At 35.1% G+C, this 15,181-nt stretch overlaps 1 protein-coding gene across 3 annotated transcripts in view; it reads right to left on the reverse strand.

The window, feature by feature from the left end:
* Positions 1-7,578: 7,578 nt before the first annotated feature.
* SCYL2 (SCY1 like pseudokinase 2) overlaps positions 7,579-15,181 on the reverse strand; it is a 52,428-nt gene continuing 44,825 nt past the window's right edge. For all 3 annotated transcript variants that reach the window (XM_045872762.3, XM_064590745.1, XM_064590744.1), the window contains exons 14-18: positions 14,711-14,811; positions 12,795-12,861; positions 11,913-12,008; positions 10,800-10,919; positions 7,579-9,780 (exon numbers count right to left, since the gene is read on the reverse strand). In XM_045872762.3, the coding sequence (XP_045728718.1) occupies positions 9,136-9,780; positions 10,800-10,919; positions 11,913-12,008; positions 12,795-12,861; positions 14,711-14,811 (1,029 nt within the window). In that variant the 3' untranslated portion in view covers positions 7,579-9,135. The remainder of the gene's footprint in view (positions 9,781-10,799; positions 10,920-11,912; positions 12,009-12,794; positions 12,862-14,710; positions 14,812-15,181) is intronic.

The following is a 15,181-nucleotide window of genomic DNA, read 5'->3' on the forward strand; positions in this document are numbered from 1 at the left end:
ACTGACATACTAGCCCCTGGGTTGAGAGTGCCACTTTTCACCCAAGTGTGATAAGATATCCTTTCTAAGGTTAATGGGAACCTTTAGCCCATTCTATAGTAATTGCTTCCTTATCTGTCTTTTCTGACTTGAGTTTCTTGATAGCATTTTATTCTCACAAAGTAGAATGATAAAGTATATACACAAAGTAGAATGACCAGATATTATCTCCATTCTACAAATCAGGAAACTGAGGCTGAAACTCAGTAATTTGTTCAAAGTTACAGTTTGTGGTAGGGCCAGGATTTAAACCTATCTGATTACAAATGTTCATTATGCCCTGATGATTCAGGTCCATCAATAAAGCATTGTTGGTCCCATTATATTTCAGCTCACTGTGAGTTGGGTACTAGAATTCAATTAAATCTATGTCCTAAATCATAGGAATATAATTTTACACCATTATTAAATAAAATACATCTCCATATACTTTGCAAACATAAGGTTGCATATATGGACACCTTGGAAATATATCCAATTCTATTTTTGGTTCATCACTGTAACTGCCTAGATATTAGGTGTCATTAATTTTTTTTCCCAATTAATGAAAATTTAAAAGACAGTCAAATAATCAAAATATAGAAAGGCAGGATGTCCACACAGCATGGAATAATTTCTAAGTGTTTCACATTTTTCATAGAAGAATTTATTCATGACATGCATTCCTTGTATTTATGAAGCACTTCTAACTTCATTCTTTTTTTTTTTTTTAAGATTTTTTTTTTTTTTTTTTTGAGAGAGAGAGAATGAGAGACAGAGAGCATGAGAGGGAGGAGGGTCAGAGGGAGAAGCAGACTCCCTGCTGAGCAGGGAGCCCGATGCGGGACTCGATTCCGGGACTCCAGGATCATGACCTGAGCCGAAGGCAGTCGCTTAACCAACTGAGCCACCCAGGCGCCCTCTAACTTCATTCTTAACTGCTTCTTTGATCCTTATAACTACCTAGAGGATCAGGTTGGGCAGACCAGCCCACTTTACTGTTGAAGCGAACAGCATGGAGAAGACCAATAACATACTTAGTTCTTTTGAGGTACCAGGAAGAATTGCACTAGAAATCATACCCATATATTCATCTACTGTTGGAGCCAAAAGCATGGAGAAGACCAATAATGTACTTAGTTCTTTTGAGGTACTGGGTAGAATTGCACTAGAAATCATACCCATATATTCATCTGCTGGCTGTCACTGGATGCCTTTAACAAATTACTTATCATTTCATCTTAGAGAATCCCATTCCCCGCAGTCCCCAGCACAAGACACATAATTATCAACTCTCAAGTCTGTTTTCTGGCTATAAATATTATAGACGAGAGAACTTATTTAACATGTGTTATTGTCTGGACACTCTTGAGTATATAATGGTTCAGACTCAGTCTGATATCCTATTTGTAAGTAATTGGGGAAATACTGGTTCATTTCATCCATGGAAACACTTTCCAGCTCGGCTTTACACACACACAATGAATGGTGACTTGAAAATAAGATTCAATAGCTTAGGTTGTGTCCAAGGCCAAAATATCCTAGAAAATCTGATAAATTAGCAAATGCAGTTGCATCATAATAAGGCAACCTGAAAATTTGAGCAGAAATCAAGATCAGAGAGGATATTTTGAAGAATTTTTCACCACCTTCACTTTAAGTTCAGATGGAACCCAGAGTGTCCACATAATTTCAATATATGGAGCAGCTAACAGGCTTCATATTTAGGGCATAAAGAATCAAGATTAAACAAACCTTTACACCTTGGACGCGTATTTCTTGTGAGGTGCTATCCTCATAAATTCAATACTAGAAGCCAAATACTCTAATCAATCTATCACAGACTGCTGGTGTTCAAACAAACATACCTGCAAAAGTGCCAATGGAGTAGACCATTAATTGGGAGACAGTGACATCTTCTGGTAGTTTATAGACTAAATACATTTATGCCAGACTTTTTTTTTCCTTGGAAACCAGCCACTGTTTTAAAGGAATAGGTTTACTTACCTATTTGGTATACCTTTATTGTACCCATAAATGCAAATTCTTAAATTTCTGAAATGAATGAAACATAAATTAGCTAAAAAAGGACATTATATAGCTCACTTGCTCCTTGCCTTGTCATCCCTGGGTTCATCTAATATGGACGGTTTTAAGCAGCCAATGTTAATTCCACTTTTCCTGGTAATCAAAGTCATTTAACCAGACTTGCCTTAATTCAAGCATTTGCATGTAATCTTCAAATTCCAAAAAACCTGCTCCCTATTCCCCTCCACAGTGTATACAGCTTAATTTGGAAAAATGTGATCCCTAAAGTAATCATTTGATAGTCTCAAAAACAATTTTAAAAGGACAGCATAAACAACTCACTGTAAGCATGTTGGGGAAAAAAAAAAAAAGGCAGCATGCAAGGCTGACCTCATGTCCCATCTCTTGAGGAAGCCTTCCACACTCCTAAGTCTAGGTTGGGCTTGTCTCCTATGTAGATCTGTCACATTACTGTCCTGTGATTGTCTGCTTACTCAGCTATCTTTATAACTACAGTGCAAATTCCTTGAGGGCAAGGCCTATATCTCATTACTATTTGTGTCCCAAAAATCTCACTTTGCCAAACCTATAACCTATTTTTGACTTCTTTTTTGAAGAATGCATTCAAACCATGCTAGGTGAGGTACCTGTTCTTCATTCAAACAGATATTATTTTAGAGGCCTATGTCCATCATTAGGAAGATGAGGATATCTATTGAACACCTACTCTGTGCCTGGAGCCTTGCCAGGTACTTCACGCACTTTAATTTCATTTAGTCCTGATAAGCCCGTAAAGCATGATCCTCATTTTATGGCTGGGAAAACTTAGTGTGGTCAGCTAGTGAAAAAGACAAGACTTAAACTCATTCATTCCATATATTTATTTATACATTTATCCCAAAATGAGAATTTCTAAAGAAATGTTATAAAACTGCAAAGGAAAAAAAAAGGAAATCAGAACAAAGGAGAAAGAGGAATTTAAAAAATCAAAACCAGAAGGTAAACACTAAACAGTGCATACTATTAACATACTATACATTTGCTACAAGTAGACTGCAAATTTGGCTTAACTTCCCAGCTGTTAATATGTGATTTGTTACATTATTCAGAGACATTCTTTTAAAGATAAGGGCAAACCAGTTACTTAGAAGCACATTTACTCCTGAACTGAAACCTGAAATTTCTCCTATGGGTCCTCAAAGAAGCTATTGTATCTTAAGAGTGAACCACTGTCATCCCTGGCATGAATTTAAGTTTCACAATACAGTCCAAAGCTAAGTGTGGTAAAGGAGCTGGATGTGTAGCCAAAGGTGCCCCAGACACAAAGGTCTCCAGAGAGGGCTTAATTTCATTCACAATTTCTAGAGAAATGGACTGATTGCTCAATTTTTTGGCCTCTTCCATACATTTCTCAAAAATGAGATTCTGAACATTGGGCAATAGAGTTAGTTAAAGGTTGTTCTCTGACAAGTACCTGGGGCGCAGGTATTATTGCTGATTAAGGGCACGTGCATAATCACTGGTGCTGGGAGAGAGAGGACATCCCTTCTGAAAGTGGAGCAGCCTAATGAGGATATTGCTTCAGGGAGAGGCCTTGCCCCCTCTTCACAAAAGTTATCTTAAGGGTACCTATTGTTACGAACCATGAGACTATGGACTCTGAGAAACAAACTGAGGGTTCTAGAGGGGAGGGGGGGTGGGGGGATGGGTTAGCCTGGTGATGGGTATTAAAGAGGGCACGTATTGCATGGAGCACTGGGTGTTCTATGCAAACAATGAATCATGGAACACTACAGCAAAAACTAATGATGTAATGTAATGGTGATTAACATAATAAAATAAAAATTTAAAAAAAAAGAGTACCTACAGCTAGAGACAAGATTTTCTTAAAAACGAGTTTGGATCTGTTTCAACACACGAACAAATGTATAAATCATGCCACCTCCATACAGCATGAATGCTATCGTTTTAGCTTGAAATTTTTTAAAAGCATACCCAAAAAACCCCAACTTTATCTGGCTCCAGTCCTATGCACTCTTATGCTTCTAGTGTCCCCTGAAAATGCCCCATATCAGACTTTCATTTGATCATTGCATTTAGAAAAACTGGCAAGCTTAAGGACAGAGACTTAGAAGAGCCCTGTATGAATGTTGATTCCTACCTTCAAACTCTAGACATTAAAGTCTCAGTCTCACTGACTCATTTAAAGGTGACTTTCCAAGCAACCTAGGCCACCAACAAAGGAACACAAAAAAAGTAGAAGGAAAAAGATAAAAATTGGAACTGCATCAAAAAGGAATAATTAAAGTAGCTAAACCATATTTCCACTATGAGCACATTTCAAAAGAACTTTTAGGAAGGAAAGTTTTCATATAGGCTAGGTATATATAATCAACCCCATTATCACTTCTGCTAGCAGCATAAATGTATATCCTATGGCCCCATTTTTAAATGGCTTAGTAATAACAGAGTTGTCAAATCATTAAGGTGTACACCTGAAACTAATGTAACATTGTGTCAACTTTATAGTTCAATAAAAAAATTAATAATATTTTAAAATTTAAAATAAAATGGCATCGTAGATTCAGGAGTCTACCAGTAAGGGTGGTCAGGAGAGAACCCACAGGTATCTGAATGGGGAAACTTAAATAATTGTTACCCAGTAGAAGGTGGTTAACTAATTAAAGGGATAAAAGAGGACTTTAACCTTTGAGTACAGAAGGAGCAGTTGCAGAAAAAAAGCAGCTACCTCGAGGCTGGGAGAAAGTGAAAAAAATTGAGGAACTAAAGACAGCTAGCTGCCTGAGGGAATGGCTGAGCTGTCACAGAAGCAGCCCACGGGAGCTGTTCTAAAGGGGGAGTAAGGTTGGGAGAGCCTCACCGGCACGGGGCTGGAACTCTCCTGCTCGGGCTGCTGAGCTCCTACGGTGAATTAAAACGGAGAACCGGGACCCAGAAGTGAAGTGTCTTCTTGCAGCTCTTCCTTTGCAGTGTCACTTTCAGGGCCCTCTATCAATGAAGCCTAACATTCTGCCAAGCTGTCGAAAGAGACAAGTTCATAGGGTCCAGCTGCAGCATCACAAAGCAGGGCAGAAAAGGATGGGTTTGGAGCTGGGAGAGAGTTAAGTTGGTAACTGCCATGGTTCACTCTTAGGGCTACTTAGCCTCTGTATACACCTACACAATGTGATACAGTTGTTACTAGCAACACGTGGCTACTGAGTCCCTGAAATGTAACTAGCCTGAATGGAGATGTGCTCAGTGTAAAACATACACTGCAGCTCAAAGACTAGGTTACCAAACAAAACGTAAAATATCTCATTAAATTTTATATCAATTCTTTGTTGAAATACTTTGGCTCTATTCAGTTAAAATATATTATCACAACTAACTTCACCTATTTTTGCTTTTTAATGAGGTTACGACAAAATTTTAAATTATGTAAATGTGGCTTGCACCGCAAGTGAGTGGCTGGAGAAACTTGGCTGCTTTGGTTATTAGTTTCTAATAACCAACAAGCTCCATTTTGGTGAAATGGTTTTTCCCACTGCACCCCCTCCTCCTCAAGGTTACGTACTTTAATTCTGCTACATGTCTGGGTACTGCAAGCACTGCTAACCCGGCTCCCCCAGCCCTCCTCCCCCACAATTCAGAGAAGCAGAGAGGCTGATTCTGACCACAAACATTTGTTTTGTCATCTCCCTCTCCTTCTTCAATGCTAATTTTTTCCAACATAAATATACTTCTGGTATCAAATGAGTACTGAACACATACTTGCTACATAGAATAGTCTCAACAACTCCAGAAGAATTCATACAATAAGCGATATAAAACATGCAACATGGTAGGGAGTATCAGATTGGAGATTAGGAAAAAAAAAAAAAATCTAGCTTCTATTCCTGGCTCTGACCTCCTTGGGTGAGGCCATGTAAGTATCTGGTCTTCTATTTCTACATCTGCTTAGAAAATGGGCTGAATTATTCCGGTTTTATTCAAACTACATCATGAAATTCTTTTGGAGATTGTAAAGATGTGTGTGTGTGTGTGTGTGTGTGTAATGAACAGGATAGAATTTTTTAAAAATTAGAATATACCACATGTATTAAAGACATTTTCTGAAATTTTTGTTTCAGGTATATATTTTACATACTGGTTTGCAGTGGAAGATATATTACTTACTAAGTGTCACAGTTACAGTTTGAAAGCCACCAACGTAAATGATCTCTTAAAATCCTATATAGTTTAAATTCTTACAGATTCATTTTGCTCAAAAATTATTTCAAGACCAGTAAATCACAAAGCATAAAATCACAACTTAATATGGAGATTTTTATCAAAGCTAAAATTTATTTGGTGCATACTCTGTGCTGCTATCAGGTATTTTCACATATACCTTTTCTTTTAATCTTGTAAAAGCAACCATGTCAGGTATTTTACAGGTCAAAAAAATAACAAAAACCTACACTTCCTCAACTTGTTCAGATGAAAAGAAGAATTATAAGCACTCCAAAATAAAAACAAAAACAAACAAAAACCAGCCAAGTACACAGTCCATTTCCATCTCCTTTTATACATCTTCTCACACATTTTAGCATTAGGAGAATAAGGAACCAACTCAAATAAAGGGAATCTTTCTTGTCATTTTTGTCTAAAGGTACTTATTAAACCCACCAACTTTCTACTCTAAGCACAAGGGCTTAATAAATGCTGTCAATATCTGAAATAATTTTAAAGTGATGTCGATATTTTGAAAATTTTGTTCACATAGAAATACAAGCCTAAAAATGGCACTATGTTTCTTTTAGATGTAATTTCCTTCTTTCTTTCTTTTTCTTTTCTTTCTTTTTCTTTCCTTCTTTCTTCCTTTTTCTTTTCTTTTTTTTTTTAAGTAAGCTGTATGCCCAATGTGGGGCTTGAACTCACAACCCTGAGATCAAGAGTTGCATGCTCTACTGACTGAGTCAGCCAGGCACCCCTCAGATGTAATTTTTCAACAGGCAATGGTAACAGTTCAACTGATGGCAATGATTTGGATAAAACATCTTCAAGAAAACAGAAAAAGTGTAGGAAAAAATTTCTAAAAATGTAGCACCATTACCTGAATGAATTAGCAAATTTCAAGATGTGAAAATTATCTAAGAATTAAATATTTCTTCAAATAATCTATCTTTATATTTAGAAGTTCAAATTATATGTTTTATATTCAGCTTTCCTTCTAATTAGGAGCTCAACACTGACATCAAGTTATTTTACAAAATAAAAAGCAAATTCCTCATAAACAGTGACTACTAAATTATTACTAAGGAAATTCTTCAACATTAGGCATTTACTCCATATGTGAACTTTTCTCAAGAGAAAATTAGTATTGTGTTACAAACAAGACAGATAATCTGGTCACGATGTGAATGTATTTGACAGAAACATTTGATCTTCCTAGTGCCTTTCATTTCTTGGATAAATTTCTTCAACATTCCTATGAATCTTTTTTCTAAAACCATATAATAACAAAATACAGCTCATACAGAAACCAGATACAAAGCTGACCTTTTATTTTTTAAAGTACCCCCTTACTGAATAATGCCAGCAATATTATCACCAAATTACATTTTATAATCAAGTAATGTATATTCCATGTATATTTTTTGTGTGTGTGTGTGTGTATATCAACGACACAACTAAACTTCATATGATTTATTTTAAATGATCGCTGGTTTCAGAGACTTAAAAACCACAAACTCTAGGGCAGCAACTATAATGCATATATAGTTCTCTGAAAGATCATTTTTAAGTTATCACATAATGGTGAAATATAATTTAAACAAAATACAAATGACATTTACAGCATAAGGCTCTGTGGTTGAACAATCAGCACATCAAAGAAAAGTATCAGAGAAAGGCTTTAAAAAATAAAGCATGTTTCCTGTTAGAAGAATTTTGTCTTTCTTTCCTAAAAATGGCTAATTGTGGACATAAAAACGTTCAAACAAGAAGTTCCTAAAATTTCTAGAAAACAATTAAACTTTAGTTGCAATAATTGATGAGGTCCAACTTTACCATGATAAGCTGAAAATTAATCTGTTGGTAGCGAGAAGATACAACTGCTCATTTTTAGAGAAGTAAAGTTTATTACATTTGAAACAATACAGCAGAAATCTCAAAAGTTTACTCATTAAATATAGTTTCTTACAAATATCCTTTTGAAAATGCAATTCATATATGCTGCAACCTCAGAAGTTTGAATTCAAAATGAAATATGAAGGCAAGAGTCAGAGAAATCATGTCAGAGGGCTTTGTCAAATATCTATACAAATCAGTACATATTCTTCTGTCTGTGATGCAGTAGGAAAGAAAGTGATTCTAAATATATCGAAGTAAATGCAGAAAAATACATTACTATTTGAGGCAGACCATGCTAAAATATAATTTACAATGATTAGTTTGCATTTAAGATGGTTAATAATGCCTTTAGTTCGAACCAATGAAATCAACGTTAAGTAAAATTTTGCAGTATTTGCTCAGTCTTTTGTACTGAACATTAGTTCATCTGAGAAGTAAATAAGATTGGAAAAAGCAAGTGACCTGATCCTTTTCATTAAGTTTATCATTATCTCACTCAGTCATACTAAATGCAAACAAATCAACAGAGCATCAAGATTTTTCACACATTAAAATGAAGACTAATGACTTGTGAAGGCAGACTGTGTACCATGTTCATATTCATTTTAACATATGAAACTTGCATTAACCAGCAACTCAATTTTTTAAATAAACCAAGATTTACAAGCTAAAATAAACATTTGATTAAAAAATTCTGCTATTCAAGATACTCAGGTGTCTTTTTCTCTTTGAGATTGGTAAGGGTTGGGTCTTTAAAAACCTGAAGAGGAGGTGGTAAGAGGAAAAAAATCCTCAATGCTTTTAAAAACTCAGCTGTTAGGAGTCCATACAACTACTATGCTGGCATGGAAACAAGGTGTTTTCTGTCACTTCCCCATAGAAGTAGTTCCTCCAAGCCAACTATATAAAGATGTAAATCAGCAAACCCATGATTAAAATTGAAGTATTTCTTCAAAAATAGAGCAAGACACCTCACCCAAAAAGATCTTTTAAATCATTGCTAGCTGAACTGCTATTGGTCATAGTAGTTGGTGGCTGTGCAAAGTTCTGTGGGTTAAAGAAAGGATTAGCCTGCATACCGAAGGCAGATTGTCCTACCATGTTCATCTGTGTTCCCATAACTGAACTGCCCATACCTGGAGACCCTTGCGGAGGTACAAATTGATTAAGCCACTGATTTGGTTTCTGTTGTGACAACTGGTTCATGCTAACTTGGGGTTTCTGAGGGCCAAAGAGATTATTAAGAGCAGACATATCTGTGGGTCTTTGTTGAGTTGGCTTTGCACCAGCAGGAGGAACACTCACAGCACTGAAGTTTGGCAAAGTGGAAGGTGTTCCCAGTGTCATCTTGGTCACTCCAGGTGTGCTTGGACTACCAAATAAGTTCTGGTTTGTATTAACCGGCATGTTGAATCCTGAAGTCTGAAAGCCCATGTTAGCATTTAAGCCGTTGGTCAAATTTCTTTTGGTATTATCAATTGGTGTAGAAAACATCATGCCAAGGCCCATGGAAGGAACAGAAGTGAAGGTACTTGAAGCAGAAATTTTAGGGGTACTAACAGATAGGCTGGTCAAAGATGACATGTTATCCATCAATGTGTCTGTCAAGTCCTTAGTCTGAAAAATATGAGGGAATTACTTTATCTCCAAGATTTCTAAATTAATTAAAGTCAGTAAATGACAAGTTAAAATTAAGCTCAACAGTCTTTACCAAGTTAGCAAACCACAGCCCACAGGCCAAATCCAGCCAGCCACATATTTTTATATGGTTTTTACAGATGAACATTGAATTGAACATGAACACTGAACATGAAACCAACCTGCAATCAATTTGATGACAGGGAACACTAAATTTGAATTCCAATTAAATAAAATGCTCCCCAAAATAGAAATGTGCTCTTCTCATTGGTAGATCTATATTGCAAAAAGGATATTCTATTACTTTTATATTTTGAATTGTATCACAATTTTGTGGAAATTTGTTTTCTCTGTTCTTATATAAGTACCTACAAAATATTTTTTATTTTGCCTCTTGGCCCACAAAGATTTTTCTCGGAAGAAGAATTTTAGTGATTAGGAGATAACAAAAAATAATTTAAAGAAAGCTTTTAAGATAAAGTTATTTCTGCAGCCAGTAAGAGTGTAAACTCTCTACAAGCAGGAACTTAAAACAGTGCCTGACATAACAGGAAATAAATATTGGTCAGGACATACAGTTAAGTATTCCTAAATCAAGTTACAGACCTGACTATAACTGAAAAGTCAAAAATTAAAAATTACTTTTTGCTCAAAAATACATAAATGCATAAACATAATATTCCTGATCATTTCAAGGTAGAGAGTTACTTAGTACCATTAAACCTAGTATTTTTTAAGAAACCCTCCTATTCATATAACTTTCTCTTTATTGGTTACAATCACTATCATAAAACACTATACACTAGGCAGGCTATTGAGGAGTTGTTGGAAAATCCTTTCTGCCCATACTTCTTAGAAACTGCATTATTTTTATATAGACACTAGTAGGCAGAATAAATTATATACTTACTTCTTCGGTACAGTATGCTTGAAATTATACAAAAGTATAACCTGAAAGTAAGTATGCTTGAAATTATGCAAAAGAAATGAATTCTGACCTGTTTGACTGGAGCAACAGGTGTGTGTACTTGGGGTTTAAGAGGCTGCTGGCTTTTCAACTTCTGTGCCTGCTCCTGTTCTTTTGCTAATTTTTGTTTTTCTTCAAGTGTAAGTGATGCCTCAAAACAAAACAAAACAAAACATCAACTGGCAACTTCATAATTCCACTTGTAAAACAGAAGATGTCTTTTTTTGTAAAGTATGTCTTGGTATGTTTGACAACACCAAGTAGTTTGCAAACTACTCCTGTATTGGTGACTGCCACAAGTAAATTATATTTGGAATTATGGTAAGATTTAACTTTAGGTAGAAACTCACAAAATCTCTGCTTAAATACTTCCAGCATAGAAAGTTACTGTTTTAAAACCATTCATCAGATTGACATTTTTCCAGGCAAGGGGAATATGATTTGGTGATTTCACTTTATAAAATTGGGAGACTTTTGTTCAACTCTAATCTATCTCGCTCCAAAAATACTTCATGTTCATACTCAACAAAAAGCTAAGGAAAACGTAAACAGCTTCTTTCACTGCTAATGTCTGAATCAAATTTGACAATTACCTTTTTCTTTTATCAACCTTGCTAAACTATAAGCTCACAGTATGTTCTTACAATTTTGTAAACCCAACGCCCAGTAGCTCCTGGCTTTGCACATACAGGTACCAGTATTTGTCAAATGAACAGAAGAAAAATTGCCCTCAGCAGAAATTCAAATTTGACATATTTATTATATGGAATACTAACCAATACTTCAACTGAAAAGTATCACTTTATAATTTATCATTCAAAATCAGAAGCAGAGAAGAGCCACATTGGAATTTATCAAGAGGTGTGACTGACAAAGTGCAGCAAAAAGGACAAAGAAGGCAGGAATCTAGAAATGTTACCACGTGGGAGGCTGAGTAATAAAGGAAATTAAAATTCTCAAGCCTATTTATTCTCAGTGTGAGTCAGGTCATGTTCCCATGATAATTTTTAAACTTCATAAAGATTATTAAAGCATGCTTCTTGTTAAGATGCTAAACAGCAGTATTTCCCAACTAAAATCTGTAGTTTACAGGAAGTCCTATAATATAAATCAGTGCACTGTAAGAACAAGTAAAGAAACTTACTCTTTTATGCTTATTCTGTAACCCATCCTCTTTATTTTCTGATTCACTGCCAGTCAGAAAGTCTGCTCCAATGTTGTTAAAGACTTTGTCAATTTGCTAAAAAAGAAAAATGTCAACCACTTGAATGACATCAAAAAATTGTGATTTTACTGCTTAAAGAGCAAAAGCCCCTCAAATGAAGCACACTGTCAATCTTTATTTACAAAAATTAAAATGATCTAAATAAACTACCCTGTGACCCAGCAATTGCACTACTAGGTATTTATCCAAAGAATGGAAAAATACTGATTCAAAGGGGTACTCGCACCCCAATGTTTATAGCAGCACTATCAACAATAGCCAAATTATGGAAAGAGCCCAAATGTCCATCAACTGATGAATGGATAAAAAAGAGGTAGTGTATTTATACAATGGAATATTGCTCAGCCATCAAAAAATATGAAATCTTGCCATTTGTGATGATGTGGATGGAACTAGAGTGCATTATGCTAAGTGAAATAAGTCAGAGAAAGACAAATACCATATGCTTTCACTCATATGTGGAATTTAAGAAACAAAACAGATGAATATAGGGGAAGGGAAGGAAAAAATAAAATAAGTAAAAACAGAGGGAGACAAACCATAAGAGACTCTTAACTATAGAGAACAAACTGAGGGTTGCGGCAGGGGGTGGGGGTGGGGTTAAATGGGTGATGGTCATTAAGGAAGGCATTTGATGTAATAAGCACTAGGTATTAATATGCAACTGATTAATCACTGAATTTTACTCTGGAAACCAATGCTACACTATATGCAGAATTTAAAGGAAATTTTGGAAGAAAATAATAAATAAATAAATAAATAAATAAATAAATAAATAAATAAATAATCTAAATATCTTACCTGAGACCCAACGTTTGTAACTTTTGTCTCCTCAGAAGCATTCATTTGATTTCCTATATCCAAAGATCTGGAGGAGAGTGGAATTATGACAAAACAATAGAAAGAAATGCTTATTTTTGAAATACTCATACAAAAATAGTTCATCCCCATGGGGCTTATTAGAATCTAAACAAACTGCAACTTTATTCTTTAAGGACAGTCATAATCTTTTTTATTATTTACTATAATTAATGTCTGCTTGCCCCAGAAAAGTAACACTGCATATACAAGTCATTTTTTTTTAATTCAGTATTTGAGATTTACTGGAGAATTTACTCAGTGTGTCATAAAACCAGGCAAGCATGATTCTTACTATCAGAGAGCTTATAGCTCACTGAGAGACAAGGTATGATATGAGGAACTTGACGTGATTAAATTCAGAATCTGATTTTCACAATAAATGCTATAATCACTATGATGAGCCAGATCTACGCCTTGAAAAATAGGTAAGATTTAGACAGGAAAAAGAAAAAAGGTTCATTTACACCTGAAGTATAAAATACTAGATATTAAAATTTTCTCTTATAAATTTTTAAAAATTATTTTTCAGGGTTCTTATGTTAATAGTCAATCCATCAAACATAAATATATACATCACAGAATATTTACAGCATACAAAGGGCTATTTCATGTCTTTCTACACCTGGTATATTTATTTCCATTAGCCTTCATCTTACACTGGGGCAGAAGCTAAAAAATTTCTATCTGGGAACCTAGTTCATAATTGGTATCAATTTTACTGATTTCTGATGTCTTTTTTTTTTTTTTTTTAGAGAGAGAGGGAGAGGGGAACAGGGAGTGAGAGAGAGGGGAAGAGGGAGTGAGAGAGAGTCTTTGTACTCTCTGTACAAAGACTGTGAGAGAGAGGAGAGGTAGAGGGAAAGGGAGAGTATTTGGTAGGCTCCATACCCAGCCCAGAGCCTGATGTGGGGCCCGATCTCACAACCATGACCTGAGCCAAAATCAAGAGTCAGATGCTTAACCGACTGAGCCACCCAGGCGCCCCTAATTTCTCTTTTTACTGATGTCTTTTGGCTCAGGATTTAATGGGCATCCTAAAATCATGTGTTTTTCTCTGGGAAACAAATATAGTGGAGATTTTATTTTAGTAAACTGGAGTTTAATAAACTCCAGTGTTTTTCACTTTTCCCTTCTTCCTTTGAATACTAGTATTTTGCAATTAACTTAGAAAATCCTCCCTAAAAAAAAAAAAAGTGGATTTGTGGTATTAAATATGAAATGAATGCTCTATAAACATTTCTGGAATCAGGGAAAAGAAAAAGGGAGAAATCAAAACACCAGGGTTTCACAGATTTGAAAAATATTTTTAAGTGGTGCTCTTAGCGACCACCCTGAATTTACACCTCTAGTAGCTAATGCTAACAAGAGACTGTCTCAGAAATAGAATTTTCCTTATATATAGAAAATGCTTAGATTATATCATACTACGCTTTTGTACTCAGAAATGACATTAGATTTTCTACAACATTCTATTTTCATTCAGTTCAAGTTAACATGTTGGAAAATTTTTAAATGTTTTACATGTGATCAAATTGAAATCTATCAATTTTTCACTATGCTGAACAAACTGATGGTCACCAGAGGGGAGGTGGGTGGAGGGATAGGTAAAAATAGGTGAAGGGGATTAATGATGAACACTGAGCAATGATGTATAGAATTGTTGAATCACTATATTGTACACCTGAAATCAATAAAACACTACACGTTAACTATACTGAAATTAAAATAATAAACTTAAAAAAAAAAAACAAAACAGAAATCCATCAATTTTTCTAGTACTTATTCCAGAAAAGCAATCATGAAGTAACTTTAATCTCACTCCGGGGCCATGTACAATTCATATGCAACCTACTTACTTCTGCTGTTCTTGCATTATATGAAGTTGTTCCAATTTAGTCTTATGTTCAGACTCCAATCTGTTAAGCATTTCTTTTATGACGGAAATGAAAGAATTGAACTGGTACAACAAGAAATTGATACAGTTATAATGTTTCAGGTTAGCAGCAAATGTAATCTAATAAAATAATTCAACAAGTTAATCATAATATTCTCTATTTTTACCGGAATATGACCCACTCATAGTAGTGATGCCACAAGAATAGTATATTTAAACTCAGCATACCAGAGCAAGCTTTTACAGTATTTCTGTATGACGGTGATAAAGTTGATGAGGATTTTAAGTTCCAGAAAATGTGTCTCAATTAGTTTTATAGCCTGAGTTCTCTAACAGCTATTATTCAGGAGTCTTATAAATTTACCCCCAGCAGTTATTACATGTTGATTTTCCTAGAATAGTCCAAAACTGACCATCTGAATTTGTACATATC

The sequence above is a fragment of the Mirounga angustirostris genome, unplaced genomic scaffold, assembly GCF_029215605.1.
Source record: "Mirounga angustirostris isolate CCGP_5_RB_7025 unplaced genomic scaffold, mMirAng1.0.hap1 SCAF_5, whole genome shotgun sequence".
Taxonomy (NCBI): Eukaryota; Metazoa; Chordata; class Mammalia; order Carnivora; family Phocidae; genus Mirounga; species Mirounga angustirostris.